Source organism: Chiloscyllium plagiosum, unplaced genomic scaffold, assembly GCF_037043375.1.
Source record: "Chiloscyllium plagiosum isolate Xiang-an unplaced genomic scaffold, Cpla_swu_hap1 HiC_scaffold_6, whole genome shotgun sequence".
In the NCBI taxonomy this organism is placed as follows: domain Eukaryota; kingdom Metazoa; phylum Chordata; class Chondrichthyes; order Orectolobiformes; family Hemiscylliidae; genus Chiloscyllium; species Chiloscyllium plagiosum.
This window is the reverse complement of record NW_028270144.1, coordinates 70,875,270-70,896,604: the sequence shown is the minus strand read 5'-3', so window position 1 is coordinate 70,896,604 and position 21,335 is coordinate 70,875,270. Positions and strand designations below refer to the sequence as shown.

The following is a 21,335-nucleotide window of genomic DNA, read 5'->3' as shown; positions in this document are numbered from 1 at the left end:
TTCCTATCGGAAAGATGTTGTGAAACCTGAAAGGATTCAGAAAAGATTTACAAGGATGTTGCCAGGGGTGGAGGATTTGAGCTACAGGGAGATGCTGAACAGGCTGGGGCTGTTTTCCCTGGAGTGACGGAGGCTGAGGGGTGACCTTACAGAGGTTTACAAAATTATGAGGGGCATGGATAGGGTAAATAGGCAAAGTCTTTTCCCTGGGGTCGGGGAGTCCAGAACTAGAGGGCATAGGTTTAGGGTGAGAGGGGAAAGATATAAAAGAGACCTAAGGGGCGACCTTTTCATGCAGAGGGTGGTACATATGGAATGAGCTGCCAGAGGAAGAAGTGGAGGCGGTACAATTGCAACGTTTAAGAGGCATTTGGATGGGTATATGAATAGGAAGGGCTTGGAGGGATATGGGCCGGGTGCTGGCAGGCGGGACTAGATTGGGTTGGGTTGGACCGAAGGGTCTGTTTCCATGCTGTACATCTTTATGACTCTCTGACTCTAAGCCAGCTTCTCATCATTTTCTTAGCAGCAATTGGAGATGGACAACCTTCTATGATTTAAATGGAGAAAAACTGTGCATCAATCTCAAAAATCTAGCATACAGGTTCATCACAAGGAAGGCAAATGGAATGTTGGCATTATTTCAAAAGGGTATAGAAATAGGATAGTTTTGCTAAAAATACACAAGACACTGGTCAGACAGCTGGAATACTGAACAGTTTTGGGCCTCTTATCTAAGGAGAGATATACTGGCTTTGGAAACTGTCCAGAGAAGGCTCACTGGCTGATAACCCTGTACCATGTATGATGGAACCATCTTATGAGAAGGGGTTGAGTAGGTTGGGCTTATACTCTTTGGAGATAATAATAATGAGAGGAGACCTACTGAAACATATAAAGTTGTAAGGGGAATTGATAGTAGAGGAGTGTGGGAGAGTCCAAGACCAGAGTGCATTATCTCAGAATAAAGGGCCACCCTGTTAAGACAGAGATGAGGAGAAATGTTTTATCTCAGAGGAGGGTGAACGGGTGGAATTCTTGACCACAGAAAGCTGATGAGGCTGGTCATTAAGTTTATTCTAGACTGAGATAAAATAGAACAGTACAGCACAGTTCAGGCCCTTCGGCCCTCAATGTTTTATCCTACTCTAAGATCAAACTAACCTACATACCCTATCTGGTATGGTTGTACTATCTGATCAGGTTGACCATTTAAGGATCAAGTCAGTTAGTGGATGATCTTAGCAAAACTATCAAATGTGACACTGCACCTATAACTGTCCTCTCAGTCAGTTCAGAGTTAGAATATATTCTATGTTCAAATCTTAGAAATGACTGTAAAAAATTCTATTTCTCAGTGGGCTAAACTGCCAGGAAATTTACTCTTGTATTCTTTACAAGATTTAACACACAGCAATGCTACCTCGGCACACAGTCAGAACCTCATATGTACCACCTCACCAAAGCTCCCTTTGAAATTTTATTTTTGAATGTCACATCTTTGAATATTTTTGTACAGTTGCTATACATTAAGCTGGATCAAGGCCCGCATGGAATACTCCGGGCTGCTGTGTGATTGTGTGCAACCTATCAGGACACAATACTATTGGTCCAAAATTTGATTTCATGTGCATATGTTCTTTCAGGAATAATGGCCCAAAAAAAGAGAAGTTAACAGCACCAAATACCAATATGCAGCTCAGATCATGCTCCACAAGGACAAGAGTTCCATTTAACGTGACAACAGTTACAAGGGCATGACAACCATTTAGGAGAAAGAGAGGACTGCAGATGCTGGAGATCAGAGTCGATAAACTATGGCGCTGGAAAAGCACAGCCAATCAGGCAGCATCTGAGGAGCAGGAGAATTGACGCTTTGGGCATAAGACCTTCCAATTCTCCTGCTCCTCGGATGCTGCCTGAACAACTGTGCTTTTCCAGTGCTGCACTTTTCAACCATGACAACCATTTGCAAACAATCCAAAAGAGGGCGGCACGGTGGCTCAGTGGTTAGCACTGCTGCCTCACAGTACTGGGGACCCAGGTTCGATTCCAGCCTCAGGCGACTGTCTGTGGAGTTTGCACATTCTCCCCGTGTCTGCATGGGTATCCACTAGGTGCTCCGGTTTCCTCCCACAGTCCAAAGGTGTGCAGGTATGGTGGATTGGCCGTGCTAAATTGCCCACAGTGTCAAAGTATGTATTAGTTAGGGGCAAATGTAGAGGGAATGGGTTTGGATGGGATACTCTTCAGAGGTGTGGACTTGTTGGGCCGAAGGGCCTGTTTCCACACTGTAGGGATTTTATTCTACATTTGATACAAGTAGCGTAGTGGATTTTTAATCAGCAAAGGTTTATGGAAAAAAAAAATCAGGAAAAGTGGAGTTGAGGATTGTCAGTCAGTTGCAATCTCAGTGAGTGGCAGAGCACACTTGACTGAATAGCCACCTGCTGTTCCTACTTCATATGGTCTAGCCTTGGCAGCAACACATGAACGAGTAACAAATTAAACTTCTTCACCTACCGATCGGTTTCTGGTGCTGAATGAGCTCTTCCTCTGCTGCCTGATTTGCATCCTCTTTGGGAGGGAGGATGCCTTTTTTCCGTAAAATGTCATTCCATTCAGTATCTGCATTTGGATCCTTAAGTAATAGAAAGAAAACCAGTATAAGAGTTTAGGCCACACTTGCACATCCTACACTCATCACAACAACAGTCTTACTCACTGCAGGTGATGAATACTTCCTATACCTCACACTGTGGTAGGTTTAAAACCTTTTCTGGTTGCCTATAATGCACCGAAGAAGAGGTTGCCTCTGCACACTTTCTACCTGAAGGAAAAAGTACTCAACACTCCCAGAAGGGCTAGAATCAAGATGATGGAAGTTACTGGCACTGCTTGAAAAGATGCAGCACAGAACCTTTTCACATTGTATGCTCCTTTCCATTCTTACTTCTATCTTACCTTCCTCAATCAATGGCAAACTGCAGATACCTACTGTCACCCTTTCTTTCTTCAATGTTTGTTACTTTACATTCAGGTGCTGAACAAGATGTAAAGCCTATTGCTCACTTATACTGCTTCATTCGATTCAGAGAAAAGGATGTAATTCTATCTCGTGGTGTCAAGAAAGTCTCTTTGGCTGGTGAGATATGAAGATGGACAGCAAACTGGAAGAGTACACAGAATTTTCAACCCACAAACAGACTAGAGTTTGTGTATCAATTATTCTTGCTGCCACTCCACTTCATTTAGCACATAATTCCTTTCTCCACCTTCCTCTTAAAATCATCTACACTATATTTGCTTCCAAGCTGTAGCACATTGCACATTTTCACCACTCTAGGTAACAGTGTTTGAGAACTCCATTTTAAATACATTAATGATAAATTAACAAGGTGTTTCATACCAAATGCTAACAAAGCGGGTTTGATTCCTGCTCCAGGAGCTTGCCTCCTCACCCTGCCCCTGAGAATGTAAGGCAACAGCAAAGCACCACAGACAAGAACTGCCAAGAAAACAGCTCAAAGTGGACAGCTAACAACAAGTGAATGACTTGCCTTCAAACATAATGCACAGAACATGACACAATTTTGTATCTATTGACCCCTAGCTTTAGCTCCCCCAAAGTGAAACCTGTCAAATCCCTTCATAATTTTACAGGCTACTATTAGGTCACTCCATAGGCATCTCTTTCCTCCAGAAGAGTCACAAAGTCATCCAGAATGGACCCTTCAGTCCAACCTATCCACACCGATCATGGTTCCCAAACCAAACTAGTGCCATTTACCTGTGTTTGGCCCATATCCCTCTAAATCTTTCCTACTCATGTGCCTGTCTTTTAAATGTTGTAACTATACCTGCATCTACCACTTCCTCTGGCAGGTAATTCCACATATGAACCAGCCTCTGTGTGAAAAATGTTCCCCCTCAGGTCCCTTTTAGAGCTTTCCCTTTCATCTTTAAATTATGACCTCTAGTTTTGAACTCCCCTAGCCTGGGGAAAAGATCTTGGCTGTTAATCTTATCTATGTCCCTCATGTTTTTATAAATCTCTATAATAGGTCATTCCTCAGTCTCCTAAGCTCCAGGAAAAAAGCCTCAGCCAAATCAGCCTTTCCCTATAAGTGTCTTGGAAACAGCCTTGCAAATCTTTTCTGCACCCTTTCCAGCTGAGTAACATCCTTCCTATAGTGTAGTGACCAGAATTGTGTGCAGTACATCCGATGAACAGAGCTTTTAATTAACTGAGCTGAAAATGTGTTGCTGGAAAAGCGCAGCAGGTCAGGCAGCATCCAAGGAACAGGAGAATCGACGTTTCGGGCATAAGCCCTTCTTCAGGAATGAGGAAAGTGTGTCCAGCAGGCTAAGATAAAAGATAGGGAGGAGGGACTTGGGGGAGGGGCTTTGGAAATGCGATAGGTGGAGGGAGGTCAAGGTGAGGGTGATAGGTCAGACTGGGGTGGGGGCGGAGAGGTCAGGAAGAAGATTGCAGGTTAGGAAGGCTGTGCTGAGTTCGAGGGATTTGACTGAGACAAGGTGGGGGGAGGGGAAATGAGGAAACTGGAGAAATCTGAGTTCATCCTTTGTGGTTGGAGGGTTCCCAGGCAGAAGATGAGGCGCTCTTCCTCCAACCGTCGTGTTGCCATGGTCCTAGCCATATCGGATGCAAAGGACTTCTACTGTTCTTCATCCACAGAAGAATCCATACACTAAATAAACAGTTCTTCCTAGCCATATCGGAAATTAAAGACAGTAAGTACCAAAAACTTTCATGTACTTACCCCCACACTCTGGGTTCCTCAACTGTTCCAGAATCTTCCATCGGCCTCCGAAATCGTTCCGGCACCATTAACCACGCGTCTGCTACATCGCCTGCGGCAACAACCGCCGCCGCGGACCAAGACGTCACTTCCGCCCCCACCGATCTCGCAGCCTCCGCGATCGCCGCCCAGACAACCGCCTCCACGATCGCCGCCCAGACAACCGCCTCCACGATCGCCAGGAAGACCATCGCCGACAGATTCGCGGCCCCCATGGCTAACGGGAATAACACTGTCTCGGTCGTCGCCACAGCCACTTCCGCCCCCCGGGTTGCTGTCGCCGCAGCCACTTCTGCCCCCAGTGACATCACTAACCTGCACGACCACAACGCCGCAGGTGTCTCCGCCCCCCACGCCGACCTCCGTCACCACGCTTAACTCCACCCCCACGCCGATCTCCGTCACCACATCTAACCCCGCCCCTACGTCGATCTCCATCATGTCTAACCCCGCCCCCTTGCCAATCTCCGTCACCACGCCCAACTCCGCCACCACGCCGATCTCCAACCCCGCCCCCACGCCCAACCCCGCCCCCCACTCCCAGCTCTAGCCCCACACTAGGTCCTAGCCCAACCTCACTATCAAACCAGCAGACAAGGGAGGCGCGGTAGTAATTTGGCGCACCGACCTTTACACCGCTGAGGCTAAACGCCAGCTCGCCCCTTGACCTCCTACTGCCCCCTTGACCATGACCCCACCTCCCACCACCAAACCATCATCTCCCAGACCAACCAGAACCTCATCACCTCAGGGGATCTTCCATCCACCGCCTCCAACCTCATAGTCCCACAACCCCGCACCGCCCATTTCTACCTCCTGCCCTAAATCCACAAACCTGACTGCCCCGGCCGACCCATTGTCTCAGCCTGCTCCTGCCCCACCGAACTCATCTCTGCATACCTCGACATGGTCCTGTCCCCCTTAGTCCAAGAACTCCCCACCTACGTTCGGGACACCACCCACGCCCTCCACCTCCTCCATGATTTTCGCTTCCCCGGTCCCCAACGCCTTATCTTCACCATGGACATCCAATCCCTGTACACCTCCATCCTCCATCACGAAGGACTTAAAGCCCTCCGCTTCTTCCTTTCCCGCCATACCAACCAGTACCCTTCTACTGACACCCTCCTTCGACTGACTGAACTGGTCCTCACCCTGAACAACTTCTCTTTCCAATCCTCCCACTTCCTCCAAACCAAAGGAGTAGCCATGGGCACCCGCATGGGCCCCAGCTATGCCTGCCTCTTCGTAGGATATGTGGAACAGTTCATCTTCCGCAGCTACACTGGCACCACCCCCCACCTTTTCCTCCGCTACATCAATGACTGTATCGGCGCTGCCTCGTGCTCCCACGAGGAGATTGAACAGTTCATCCACTTTACCAACACCTTCCACGCCGACCTCAAATTCACCTGGACCGTCTCAGACTCCTCCCTCCCCTTCCTAGACCTTTCCATTTCTATCTCAGGTGACCGAATCGACACGGACATCTACTATAAACCGACCGACTCCCACAGCGACCGAGACTACACCTCCTCCCACCCTGCCCCCTGGAAAAACGCCATCCCATATTCCCAATTCCCTCGTCTCTGCCGCATCTGCTCCCAGGAGGACCAGTTCCAAAACCTTACAACCCAGATGGCCTCCTTCTTCAAGGACCGCAATTTCCCACCAGACGTAGTCGACGATGCCCTCCACCGCATCTCTTCCACTTCCTGCTCCTCCGCCCTTGAGCCCCGCCCCTCCAACCGCCACCAGGACAGAGCCACACTGGTCCTCACCTACCACCCCACCAACCTCCATGTACAGCGTATCATCCTTCGTCATTTCCACCACCTCCAAACGGACCCCACCACCAGGGATATATTTCCCTCCCATCCCCTATCAGCGTTCCGAAAAAACCACTCCCTCCGTGACTCCCTCGTCAGATCCATACCCCCCACCAACCCAACCTCCACTCCCTGCACCTTCCCCTGCAACCGCAGGAAATGCAAAACTTGCGCCCACACCTCCCCCCTCACTTCCTTCCAAGGCCCCAAGGGATACTTCCATATCCGCCACAAATTCACCTGCACCTCCACACACATCATCTATTGCATCTGCTGCACCCGATGTGGCCTCCTCTATATTGGGGAGACAGGCCGCCTACTTGCGGAACATTTCAGAGAACACCTCTGGGACACCCGGACCAACCAACCCAACCACCCCGTAGCCCAACACTAACTCCCCCTCCCACTCCACCAAAGACATGCAGGTCCTTGGACTCCTCCATCGCCAGACCATGGCAACACGACGTTTGGAGGAAGAGTGCCTCATCTTCTGCCTGGGAACCCTCCAACCACAAGGGATGAACTCAGATTTCTCCAGTTTCCTCATTTCCCCTCCCCCCACCTTGTCTCAGTCAAATCCCTCGAACTCAGCACCGCCTTCCTAACCTGCAATCATCTTCCTGACCTCTCCGCCCCCACCCCACTCCGGCCTATCACCCTCACCTTGACCTCCCTCCACCTATCACATTTCCAAAGCCCCACCCCCAAGTCCCTCCTCCCTACCTTTTATCTTAGCCTGCTGGACACACTTTCCTCATTCCTGAAGAAGGGCTTATGCCCGAAACGTCGATTCTCCTGTTCCTTGGATGCTGCCTGACCTGCTGCGCTTTTCCAGCAACACATTTTCAGCTCTGATCTCCAGCATCTGCAGCCCTCACTTTCTCCTCGAAGATTTTAATTAACTGAAACCTGCAAACCATTCTAAAAAGATGAAAGACTTAACAGCAATCTCGATTTGTTCAATATATCAAATCAGTTGCATGACACTGATCTTTTGCTATAAATTCTGCGTCTTATGATCCTGCTCCACAGCTACCTGAAGGAGTAGCGCTCCGAAAGCTAGCACTTCCAAATGAACCTGTTGGACTATAGCTTCGTGTTGTAAGATTTTTAACTTGAAAATAAAACACACATAACAGTCCACAACTTTGAATTATAGGGTGAGCCAAAGTACTGTGATTTTCCATGCCCTGTTGCTGCAGAAATGAAAGGAAGTAAGGGACAGAATTGATTTTTTTTCCAAACAAGCGGCAAAACAATTAGATAGCTGCAGAATTATTTAAAGGGACTGTGCAAATTAGAGTAGCAACCCTGCCATCAATGTTGGAGAAACAGTTAAGCTGTAATGCTGCTGAGATCACAGAGGAATTTGTACAGTTAGATTTCATACTTTGAACCACATGTTAATGTTGCTCATGAATGGTATTAATTCAACATCAGAGCCCAAGAGGATAGTGAGACGATCGAGCTGTATGTGACCACATTAATACACCTAGGTGGATCTTGAGAATTTTGCTAACTGAAGGATGATCTCATTCGAGATAGGATTGCTGTAGGCATAAGAGATCCTGCAGTGAGAGCACATCTGCTGACAGAGGAGAAAATTACTACCGAGAAAGTAATCAACATATGCAGAAGCTTTGAGATGATGAATTGTTTGTTAAAGCTGTGCTAATAAGAGAAAAGGTGAAGCTTTGCATTGTGCTCAGAGGCACTCCAGGCTGAATCAGAACAACATATAAAAAAAGAGCAAATACTGTAGAGGCACTAGAAAGATCAAGGTATCGGATGTTGCAGAAAACATCACATAAAAGAAAAAGGAAGCATGTCCAGCATGGGGAAGCAGAGCTCTACCTTCAAGCAGCTGAATCACTATTTGCAAATGTTTCATTACAAAGAAGTAAAACAAGCTACCAAGATGTCTGCCAGAGAGATGTTAGCCCAATGATTCTGATAAATCGTGTTTCGTCCATGCAAACCATCAAGGAAGAAGGGAATCTAGGGAAGAAGGAATCAAGGAATCTAGGGAAGAAGTCAAGGGAATTGTTCTGCTGACCAAATATGAGCAATAAGATTAAGGGCAATATCAGCAAATGTAGTGTTTGTACAAAATGTCAAGCTTAGCAAGATAAAGAGCCACTCATAACACATGATATTTCAGGCAGACCATAGGTGAAACTGGGAGTAGATCTCTTTACTTTCACATGAGCTGATTATGTTGCTGACTAGATCAGAGTAGTGCTGGAAAGAACAGCAGGTCAAGCATCACTGTGGAGCAGGAAAAAATTTTTTAAAATCTATATTTCGGGCAAAAGCTCTTCCTGATAATCTCCAGCATCTGCAGTACCCATTTTCGCTTATGTTGTTGACTACTTTCTGACTACTGGGAGCTGGGGCTGTCAATGTCAAGGACTACCACTGGGATTACAGAATGCCTGAAAATGCATTTCATACACAGTGCCATTCCAAACATTGGGAGGAGTGACAATGGATCTCAATTCATGAGTGAAAGCTTCAAGCACTCCATAATGGATTTGGAAATTCAATACCATATATCATCACCATTTTATCCCCAGTCAAATGGGAAGGGTGAGGCAGCAATGAAAAACTGCCAAAAGGAGCATAGGGAAAAATCAAGCAAATCCAGCAGACATGTACAGGGCAATCCTTAAATGGAGTAGGACACCTACTAAATGAATGGCAAGTAGTTCAGTCCAGCAGCAAAAACAACATCAACAAGGCCAGAAACAGTAACAGATGCAAGTGAAAAAATCAAGGTGAGACAAAAGAAAGCCAAATTTCCCTTTGATTCAAACTATTAAGTTGTTGCTCGAACTGAGCACTGAACAGCCAGTCAGAGTTTGCAGAATAATGTGAGCCTTACTATGAATTCGATCATACTTGGTGAACGTGAAACAGCAGATATAACATCAGTCTCAGATAACTATGCACAACCACTAAACTGTTCCTTTACCGCAAACAACAGATCAAGAGGAGACCTGATCACCTGCACAGGCTAAAGGATGATTCAGTGCTAGAGATGCACTGTTCCCCAACAAACAAAATACTCACCATGGGAGCAACACTCCTCATCCACTAAGACCAAGCTGATACCAGAGGTACAAGCAATGACAATATATACAAAAACCACTAGGATACCTGCATGCTTTAAGACCATTAGATATAGGAACAGAATTAGGCCAATCAAGTCTGCTCCACCTTTCAATTGTGGCTAATATGGACGTGAGAAACAATCTCCTGCCTTTTCCGTTTAACATTTGATTCCTTTACTAATTAAGAACCTATTGTTCTCTGTCTTCAATAAATCCAATGACTTGGCCTCCACAGCACTCTTCACTCTGAGGCTGTGCTCTCGGGTCCTCGTCTCTCCTCCAGTGGAAACTATGTCTACTGTATCCAGGCCACCCGGTATTCTATAAGTTTCCATCACATTTCCTCACCCCATCCTTAGCATAGTCCCAGAGTCCTCAACGACTCCTTATATGATATGCTTTCGTCCCTGAGATCATTCTTCTAAACCTCCATTGGACTCCATCAACATTACCACACCCTTTCTTAAATAGGGTGCTCAAAGCTGCTCACAATATTTCAAACGTAGTCTGAAATATTATACAGCTTCAACAGCCCATCTCTGCTTTTGTATTCTAGCCCTCTTGAAATGAATGTTAACATTGCATTTGCCTTCCTAACTGCCAACTGAATCTACATGTTAACCTTAGGAGTCCCAGTTCAGGATTCTCATAAGTCCCTTTGTGCATCAGATTTCCAAAGCCTTTCCCCATTTAGAAAATAGTGTTCATGTCTATTCCTCTGACCAAAGTTCATGACCTCACACGTTTCCACATTGTATTCCATCTGTCCATTTTGCCCACTTTCCTATCCTGTTCAAGTCCTACTGCAGTCTCCCCACTTCCTCAACGCTACCTGTCCCACTACCTATCCTTAGGTCATCTGCAAACTTAGCAACAATGACCTCAGTTCTTTCATCCAGATCATTAATGTATAACGTGAACAGTTGTGGTCCCAACATGGACCCCTGTGGAACTCTAATCATTGACTGCCAGCCTGTTTCCTTTATTACAGAGGAGGAAGTGCTGGATGTCTTGAAACGGTTAAAAGTGGATAAATCCCCAAGACCTGATTAGGTGTACCCGAGAGCTCTGTGGGAAGCTAGAGAAGTGATTGCTGGGCCTCTTGCTGAGATATTTGTATCATCAATAGTCACAGGTGAGGTGCCGGGAGACTGGAGGTAGGCAAACGTGGTGCCACTGTTTAAGAAGGGCGAAAGAGACAAGCCAGGGAACTATAGACCAGTGAGCTTGACCTCGGTGGTGGGCAAGTTGTTGGAGGGAATCCTGAGGGACAGGATGTACATGTATTTGGAAAGGCAAGGACTGATTTGGGATAGTCAACATGGCTTTGTGCGTGGAAACCCATGTCTCACAAACTTGATTGAGTTTTTTGAAGAAGTAACAAAGAAGATTGATGAGGGCAGAGCAGTAGATGTAATCTATATGGACTTCAGTAAGGCGTTCAACAAGGTTCCCCTTGGGAGACTGATTAGCAAGGTTAGATCTCATGGAATATAGGGAGAACTAGCCATTTGGATACAGAACTGGCTCAAAGGTAGAAGACAGAGGGTGGTGGTGGAGGGGTGTTTTTCAGACTGGAGGCCTGTGAACAGTGGAGTGCCACAAGGATTGGTGCTGGGCCCTCTACTTTTTGTCATTTACTTAAATGATTTGGATGCGAGCATAAGAGGTATAGTTAGTAAGTTTGCAGATGACACCAAAATTAGAGATGTAGTGGACAGTGAAGAGGGTTACCTCAGATTACAACAGGATCTGGACCAGATGGGCCAATGGGCAGATGGAGTTTAATTCAGATAAATGCGAGGTGCTGCATTTTGGGAAAGCAAATCTTAGCAGGATTTATACACGTAATGTAAGGTCCTAGGGAGTGTTGCTGAACAAAGAGACCTTGGAGTGCAGGTTCATAGCTCCTTGAAAGTGGAGTCACAGGTAGATAGGATAGTGAAGAAGGCGTTTGGTATGCTTCCATTTATTGGTCAGAGTATTGAGTACAGGAGTTGGGAGGTCATGTTGCAGCTGTACAGGACATTGGTTAGGCCACTGTTGGAATATTGCATGCAATTCTGGTCTCCTTCCTATCGGAAAGATGTTGTGAAACTTGAAAAGGTTCAGAAAAGATTTACAAGGATGTTGCCGGGGTGGAGGATCTGAGCTACAGGGATTGGCTGAACAGGCTGGGGCTGTTTTCCCTGGAGCATCGGAGTCTGAGGGGTGACCTTATAGAGGTTTACAAAATTATGAGGGGCATGGATAGGGTAAATAGACAAAGTCTTTTCCCTGGGGTTGGGGGTGTCCAGAACTAGAGGGCATAGGTTTAGGGTGAGAGGGGAAAGATATAAAAGAGACCTAAGGGGCAACTTTTTCACGCAGAGGGTGGTACGTGTATGGAATGAGCTGCCAGAGGAAGTGGTGGAGGCTGGTACAATTGCAACATTTAAGAGGCATTTGGATGGGTATATGAATAGGAAGGGTTTGAAGGGATATGGGCCGGGCGCTGGCAGGTGGGACTAGATTGGGTTGGGATATCTGGTCGGCATGGACAGGTTGGACCGAAGAGTTTGTTTCCATGCTGTACATATCTATGACTCTAACTCTCTACCTTCTGTCAGCCAGCCAATCCTTTATCCAATCCAGTGCCTTGCCATCATCTTATTTAGCAACCTCATGTGTGATACCTTGTCAAAGGCCTTCTGGAAATCCAAACAGAACACATTCACTGGCTCTGTTTTGTCTAGCTTGCTCATTACCTCCTCAAAAGAATTCTAAAAGATTTGTCAGACATGACCTCCCCTTGATGAAGCTATGCTGACTCAGCTCTATTCTACCAATCATTTGCAAGTACTCCGCAATCTCATCTTCAATAACGGACTCTAAAATTTTAACAACGACCGAGGTTAGGCTGACCGGTCTATAATTGCTTGTCCTCTGTCTCCCTCCCTTCTTAAACAAGGATGTTACATTAGCTAATCTCCAATCCTTTGGGATCTTCCCTGATTCCAGTGATTCCTGTAGGATCACCATCAATGTCTGCACAATCTCCTCAGCTATCTCCTTTACAACTCTGGGGTGTAGTCTATCTGGTCTGGATAATTTATCCACCTTCAGACCTTTCAACTTCCCAGCATATTCTCCTTAGTGATGGTTACTACAATCATCTCTTTAAGTTCTAACATCTTACTGATGTCTTCTACCATGAAGACTGATGAAAAATACATATTCAGTTCCTCTGCCATTTCTCTGTTCACCCATTACTACTTCTCCAGCTTCATTTGTCAGCAGCCCAATACCCACTCTCTTACCTTTTAGAGAACTAAAAAAACTCTTGCAGTTGTCTTTTATATTATTTTCTAGTTCAACATTATACTTCATCTTCCCCCCCCCCCCCCCCCCCGCTTAGTATTCTTTAGTTTTCCTCTGCTGTTTCTAAAGGCTTCCTAACCCTCTAGCTTCCCAGTAATCTTCACTACATTGTATTCTTTTCCTTTTACTTCTATCATTTCCTTGACTTCCCTTGTCAGCCATGGTTGTCTCATCCCCTCTTAGACTGTTTCTTCTTTCATGCAATGAATTTCTGCTGTGTCTCCCAAATTACTCCAGAAACTCCTGCCATTGCCATTTCACCATCTTCCCTGCTAGGCTCCCCTTCCAATCAACTCTGGCCAGCTCTTCCCTCATGCCTTTGTAGTTCCCTTTACGGAATTGTAATATTGTTACACCGGATTCCAGGTTCTCCCTGAGACTGCAGGGTGAATTTATCATATTACGGTCACTGCCCCCTTCATCTTAAGCTCCCTTATCACAACACATCACTAAATTCAGAATTGCCTGTTCCCTAGTGGGCTCTACCAAAGCTGCTCCAAAACCTCTCATACACATTCCACAAATTCTTTTTCTTGAGATCTATTACCAACCTGAATTTCCAAGTCCACCTGCATATTGAAGCTCCCCCATGATTATTGTAATTGTGCCTTTCTCACATGCATTGAGAGTGTGGTGATGGAAAAGCACAGCAGGTCAGGCAGCATCTAAGAAGCAGGAGAATCGACATTTCAAATATAAGCCCTTCATCAGGAATCATCAATTCTCCTATTCCTCGGATGCTGCCTGACCTGCTGTGCTTTTCCAGCAACACACACTCAACTCTGATCTCCAGCTTCTGCAGCCCTTACTTTCTCCTTTCTTACATCCCTTTTGTAACTCCCAATTTATTTTCTGCCTCACAGCCTGACTACTGCTCAAAGACCTGTACATAACTCCACTCAGATTATACAATACCCATGCAGAGAGTAGCACAGCCCAGACTATAGGGCTGCTCGTTCATGTTCGTGTATGTGTGTGTGTGCGTGTGCGTGAGAGTGTGAGTGTGTGTGTGAGAGAGAAAAAAAACTGAGAAGAAACTACTTGTCCCAAAGGGTTGTGAATCTGTGGAATTTGCTGCCCCAAAATGCAGTAGATCCTGGGGCAACGAATAAGTTTAAGGAGGAGTTAGATTTTTAATTGGTAATGGGCTGAAGGGTAATGGGGAAGAAGGCAGGAAAATGGGGATGAGGAGCATATCAGCCATGAGGACTCAATGGGCCAAATGGCTGAATTCTGCTCCCATGTCTTATGAGCTTATGAACCTGAGGGTCACCACACTTCAGGCAAGGGAAGAGTTTGAGGGGGAGGGTCCTTCAGAGTGGGGGATTTGAACTTATACTCTTCATCACAAGCCAGCCAGCCATCCAGCCAACTGAACTAACTGACTCCCTGCATAGCTTACAGCAGCAAATAGTCATAGAAATGTACAGCATGGAAACAGGCCCTTCAGTCCAACTCATCTATCCCAACCCAATCTAGTCCCACCTGCCTGCACCTATGATTGTTTATTTCAGAAACAAAAATGTATGCATTATGTTGAGTTAATGGTCTAGATGGTTTGCCATAGTCATACAACCACTGCCTCTCCTGCAATACTTGGTGTGCAGTCTTTGACCTATTGAACCCAAGTTGCGACACCAATGCACCAAGCAGGAAGGAACGCCGAAAATGTATTGGCTGAAACAGGGCTTGGATCCCTCATTTACCCCGTCGAGTGATCCTTATGTGCTGTTAATCATGAAAATAAGTGAAGCAGTTTCCGGGTATACACACATATATAACGTTAAGGTTTCGTTGATCGCTTCAAAGCACATACAGTTTGATAAGACTGGTGAACTCAGATCGTGCTTTTATGTAAAACAGTTTTACAGCTCTCACTGTGGTAGGCCAAGCAAGACGACAAAGTTTCTCGTGGGTCAATGGAAATCTGTTTAATAGTGGCCTGCAATGCTAACGATTTCAGATTTAGCTCCTGGTCAACCTGCATACGTATGAAAATAAGACATGCTTTTGCTCAGTTCCACCCTAGAAAGGCGTCTCTTCCGCTTATAAGAACATCAAGGAGCAGAGTTGCTGACCTGCATGCTGCCGCCTCGCTGCTTAGACCGGCCCTGGTCTTTAAACACTCGCTAAATGTCCCGGAGCAGACGCTCCCGCTGCAGCTTCACCCCCAATAACACGGAGACAGACAGGATTTCTCTCCGATTATACTTCACTCGCTGAAGATTGAAGGCTGCTGCTGGTCCAGGGGATTTCTTTTTAGAACGCACTAATTTCCGGTTTCTTATGCTGCCGTTTATGGAAAGGCAGTGACACTATTTCCATATGAGGATGTAGCGAGCCAGTGAGTCACTGCTGTGCTCCTGTTGCTTCCCCTCCGTTCAATTACTGAAGTATGGAGATTTCAGAATGTGTAAATGACATGCAGTGTCTATGTAACAAACAGTTTTACAAACTTTTGATATTGGAAATCTGAAATGTTTTTAAAAAGTGATTATTCCTTTTTTTGTTGCTCTCGATAAGATGCATTCACTGACCGTCACTCTGTTCCTAATACAGTATCTTACTTCGTGAGACAACCGTTTAAGTGTTGGACGCAAATCGATGATGTATCCTTAATGTGAATGTAACATCCTGTCATGTTCTGCGTATTTTATGCAGAAGTTGGATGTAGGAAAATTGATAAATTATTCGAATAAATGTAATGTTGCAATTTTTATACGATTGGTGTGTGCTGTGTCTAACAATATCACGCTGCTTTAAATGTGATAAATGTTGGAAGGGGGAAAAAATAGGCCAATGGTAGCTTTAGACCTTTTCAGAGCAGCTTTCAACCAATTCGCTGGCCGGTCCTCATTTGGCCAATTAATGACCTGTTAAGTTCTACTTCCCACAAGCTGCAAATTTTCCTCACAGCCGGCAGATGGTCATCCGCCGACATTTCCGCCACCTCCAAAAAGACCCCACCACCAGGGAAATATTTCCCTCCGCACCCCTTTCCGCCTTCCGTAAAGACCGTTCCCTTCGTGACTATCTGGTCAGGTCCATGCCCCCCTACAACCCACCCTCCCATCCTGGCACCTTCCCCTGCCACTGCAGGAACTGCAAAACCTGCGCCCACACCTCCATCCAAGGCCCTAAAGGAGCTTTCCACATCCATCAAAGTTTTACCTGCACATCCACTAATATCATTTATTGCATCCGCTGCTCCCGATGCGGTCTCCTCTACACTGGGGAGACTGGATGCTTCCGAGCAGAGTGCTTTAGGGAACATCTCCGGGACACCCGCACCAATCAACCACACCGTCCTATGGCCCAACATTTCAACTCCCCCTCCCACTATGCCGAGGACGTGGAGGTCCTGGGCCTCCTTCACCGCCGCTCCCTCACCACCAGACGCCTGGATGAAGAACGCCTCATCTTCTGCCTCGGAACACTTCAACCCCAGGGCATCAAAGTGGACTTCAACAGTTTCCTCATTTCCCCTTCCTCCACCTCACCCTAGTTCCAAACTTCCAGCTCAGCACTGTCCCTATGACTTGTCCTACCTACCTATCTTCTTTTCCACCTATCCACTCCACCCTCCTCCCTGACCTATCACCTTCATCCCCTCCCCCACTCACCTATTGTACTCTATACTACTTTCTCCCCACCCCCACCCTCCTCTAGCTTATCTCTCCACGCTTCAGGCTCTCTGTCTTTATTCCTGATGAAGGGCTTTTGCCCGAAACGTCAATTTTGCTGCTCCTCGGATGCTGCCTGAACTGCTGTGCTCTTCCAGCACCACACATCCAAAATCTGGTTTCCAGCATCTGCAGTCATTGTTTTTACCTATGCCAAATTTGAAGCTTGTCACCTTTCATTGATCGGGCTCGTGGTGGGCAAAAAGCGGAGGGTGGTCTTAGCTCCTTTAGACCCTCAGCTGTTGATCAATTCTCATCTAAATTGCCCTCCCTCTGTTTCACCTCATCAAGGAATCACAGAACCTATCATGCCTAAGACAGCTTGTTAAACAGACATCATTACCTAGTGCCAATTTGCTGTTGTTTTCCCCAGGCCCTTGCTCATTACTTTTGTCCAAATAACCATCCACCCCTTGAACATCTCAGTTGAACCTGCCTTTGCCATTTTTCCAGGTGGCACATTCTACACCCTAACTACTCACTGAGTACAACACAGCCTTAATTTTCTTGCAGATCACTTTAAATCAATGCCCTCTTGTTCGCGTACCTTTTATGAGCAAAAGCAGTTTCTACTGTATTCACCCTAATCATAATTTTGAAAAGTTCTACTGGATTCCTTCTAATCCTTCTACTATCCAAGGAGAATGGTCCAAACCTCTTTTTTTTAATAGATATTTTTATTGAAAATTTAACATGTTTTTACAAAATTACAAAATAATACACACAAATACAAACATTAATATACAATTAAATATTAAATAAATAATAACCAAAACCTAACAGACAAAAAGAAGAGATAAAAAAAGAGAAAACAAAACTCAACTAACTACTAATCTAACCTATAACTAACCAGAGCATATAATAAAATATCTTACATTACTCAAGAAAAAAAAGGATAACATAGTAATTAAATAGTGAAGTACATGCTCGGAACGAATTAACATCAAATCATAATAAAATCCGTATTCATGTGGGATTCCTCTCCCAAGGGCCCCCGGACTAGCCAGAACCGCTACCACAACTAGATGAAAGCCCTTGACAAAATGCCCGAAATATGTATCTATATAATTCAGGAAGGGCTGCCATATTTTATAGAATAATTCAGTTTTTTGGTGCACCATATTTGTAAGTAAGTCAAAGGGAATACATTCCATTACCAACCAATTTGAAAGTCCTGGAGTGCCCTCAGCTACCCAGTTGACTAAGATATTTTTCCTTGCATAAAAGGAGAGAATGGAAAATAATTTCCTCCAGTGCACATCCAGAGAAGGCAAGCTCGAGAAGCCCAGGAGAAGAGATACTGGGTCTACTCTAATTTTCACTCCCAAGATTTCTGTCAAAGCATTTGCTACTCTGACCCAGTATTTGCGGATCTTATGACATAGGAGAAAGTGAGGACTGCAGATGCTGGAGATCAGAGCTTAAAAATGTGCTGCTCCGCTTTTCCAGCAACACATTTTTAGGATCTTATGGCATGTCCATAAACAGTGTGTGAGAGTGCCCACCTGTATTTTACATTTGGGACACATTGGAGATGCTCTGCCCTAAAATTTGCCAATCGTTCCGGTGCTATATGAGTCCTATGGAGTATCTTTAACTGAGGGGCTTGGGTTCTATTACAGATGGAGATTTTTCTGGCATTTTCCTATGTGTCGTCCCACATTTCTGTGGATATTTTCAACCCCAATTCCTGATCCCATGTTCTAAGCAAACGTTCCATGTCTTCCAAAACGTCGTTATGTAATAAATGGTAGGTATGCTGACCGAGGGTAAACCCATTGTCCACAACACTCTGTGTTCCCTATCTGATTTATAAAGGCTATCTAATAACGTAGGAGAAAGTGAGGACTGCAGATGCTGGAGATCAGAGCTTAAAAATGTGTTGCTGGAAAAGCGCAGCAGGTCAGGCAGCATCCAAGGAGAAGGAGAATCGTCGTTTCAGACATAAGCCCTCATTCCTGAAGAAGGGCTTATGCCCGAAACGTCAATTCTCCTTCTCTTTGGATGCTGCCTGACCTGCTGCGCTTTTCCAGCAACACATTTTTAAGTATCTAATAATGTAGTCTTCTTCTGTATGTAATCTTGAATTTGGAAGTATCGAAAGAGATCTCCATTAGGTAGTCCAAATTTCTGGTGCGGCTGTTCAAAAAACATCATGACCCCCTCATCAAACAGATCCCCTTAACAGGAGATACCCCTGGATCTCCAGGATTTAAATGTGGCGTCTGTGAGCCCAGGTTGAAAACCCCATGCCCCCACTGTAGGAGTATAAGGGGAGGTTTTATGTGAATTACCCTCGTTTTGCCACATTATCTTCCAGGCTTTAATTGTGTTTAATACTATAGGGTTTTTACAATGATCCATAATGACTTTCATCTTATCTAAAAATAAGAGGTTAAAAAGAGGACACTTTGCTTGAGAAGCCTCGATGTCCAGCCAGATTGATTACGGGTCAGACGAGACCCAATCGGCTATGTAGCTTAATAGAGAACTCAGCTGATACTTCCTAAAGTCTGGAAAATCCTGCCCTCCCCTTGCTTGTGGAAGCTGTAGCTTCTTTAGCTGAATGAGGGGCCGTCTTTAATTCCAGATGAAAGAACCAAACCAACCATATAATTTGCGCAGTGCCGGCCTCAGCAACATCATGAGGAGCATTCTCATAGGGTATAAGAGATGGGGGCAAGACATTCATTTTAATTAGAGCTATTCTGCCTAGCCAAGAAATTGGAAGATCCCCCCCAACATTGAAGGTCTTGCCTTATCCTTTCCAGTAGATGCACCGAAAGGGAAAATGAGATCCATCCAACAAGTGGGACATACTAGCAAGACCACCCATCGGCATGGCCTCCGATTTTGAGAAATTAATTTTGTAACCTGAGAATGGACTAAATAAATTAATAACTTGGATCAGGCGGGGCACGGACATCAAAGGATTACTAAGAAAAAGGAGAATATCATCTGCATAAAGGGTAATTTTATGTTTACCCATGCCAACCCTTGGGGCTGTTATATTAGAGTCAGCCCATATAGCTTCCACTAGTGGCTCAATTGTTAGCGTGAATAGTAACAGTGAGAGAAGACATCCCTGATGGTAGCCCCTACTCACACTGAATCTATCCGAGCCTAAACCATTGGTGATCACGGCTGGTTTGCGGTCATTATACAATGTTGAGACCCATTTAGCAAATACTTTTCCAACGTCAAACCTTTCCAGTGTATAGAACAGGTATGACCATTCAACCTGTCAAATGCCTTCTCTGCATCCAACGAAACTAATATTCCTGGTATTCTTTCCTGATGACAGATTTGAATCACATTCAAAACCCTTCTAATATTCTTAAATGATCTACGGCCCTTGATAAACCCCGTCTGGTCCTTTTTTATGATAAATGGCAATACCCTCTCCAGCCTCAATGCTAATGTTTTAGAAAGAATTTTAAAATCTACATTTAGCAAAGATATTGGTCTGTATGAAGAGCAATCTTCTGGGTCCTTTCCTTTTTTGAGAATGAGAGAAATATTTGCTTCTCTCAACGAAGGCGAGAGGCAGCCTTGACTATATGAGTAGTTGTACATGACCATAAGTGGACCAGCTAATGCTCCTGTAAACTCTTTGTAGAATTTAACCTGAAATCCACCTGGACCACGTGCTTTACCGCTCTGAAGCTGCCTGATTGTGTCAAGTACTTCCTGGGTTGTTGGGGAGCATTCAGGACCGACACCTGTTCCTGGGTTAAGTCCGGAAAGGCCAGGCTTTTTAAAAAGGACGGTCCAAACCTTTTTAATTTATTCTTATAACTGAAGTTCCTCATTGAATTGAATTGAATTAGCTTTATTGTCACATACTCAAATGAGGACAGGGAAAAGTTTATAAGTCATCACTTACCACGCCACCTTAGGTCCAAAGCTACCTAGGAACAATCCTTAGTTATAGATTAGGGAAATAAAGAAAGAAAAATTACATTTCAGCTATAAACAGTATGACCATAGGTCAGACAATCAAGAAGCAAAATTAAAATGACAAATGTCACAGTCTCTCTCCAAAGTCCCTCTGCACCAGACCAGCCCAAGGGGTCTCCACGCGATCTGACTGCTGGCTGCTGCCCCGAGCATAGAACATTACAATGCAGTGCAGGCTCTTCGACTCTCGATGTTGCACCAACCTGTGGCACCAATCTGAAGCCTATCGATTATACACTATTCTATTTTCATTCATATGTTTATCCAATGACCATTTAAATGCTCTTAAAGTTGGCGGATCTACTACTGTTGCAAGCTGCACGTTCCATGCCCCTACTACTCTCTGAGTAAAGAAACTACCTATGACACCTGTCCTACATCTGTCACCTCTCAATTTAAAGTTATGTTCCCTCGTGCTAGCCACCACCATCCGAGGAAAAAGGCTCTCACTATCCGCCCTATCTTAACGCTCTGATTGTCTTATATGTCTCAATTAAGTCACCTCTCAACCTTCTGCTCTCAAATGAAAACAGCCTCAAGTCCCTCAGCCTTTCCTCATAAGACCTT

The 21,335-nt window shown here is 45.2% G+C and overlaps 2 protein-coding genes across 8 annotated transcripts in view; one reads left to right on the top strand and one right to left on the bottom strand.

The window, feature by feature from the left end:
* pdcl3 (phosducin-like 3) overlaps window positions 1–15,341 on the bottom strand; it is a 41,623-nt gene extending 26,282 nt beyond the window's left edge. For all 3 annotated transcript variants that reach the window (XM_087988099.1, XM_087988100.1, XM_087988101.1), the window contains exons 1-2: window positions 15,204–15,341; window positions 2,524–2,641 (exon numbers count right to left, since the gene is read on the bottom strand). In XM_087988099.1, coding sequence (XP_087844225.1) covers window positions 2,524–2,641; window positions 15,204–15,209 — 124 coding nt within the window. In that variant the 5' untranslated portion in view covers window positions 15,210–15,341. The remainder of the gene's footprint in view (window positions 1–2,523; window positions 2,642–15,203) is intronic.
* LOC122550642 (uncharacterized) overlaps window positions 1–21,335 on the top strand; it is a 119,821-nt gene that overhangs the window by 66,608 nt on the left and 31,878 nt on the right. The window contains exon 4 of one of the 5 annotated variants that reach the window (XR_015757428.1): window positions 15,144–15,278. The exons of 3 other annotated variants lie outside the window; for them this stretch is intronic. Coding sequence is in view for 1 of the 2 variants with exons in the window: in XM_087988108.1 (XP_087844234.1) it covers window positions 15,144–15,154 (11 nt within the window). In the remaining variant the exon portion in view is untranslated. Of the gene's footprint in view, window positions 1–15,143; window positions 15,279–21,335 lie in introns of those variants that run through there. One more of the 5 variants, XM_087988108.1, reaches the window with a different exon arrangement.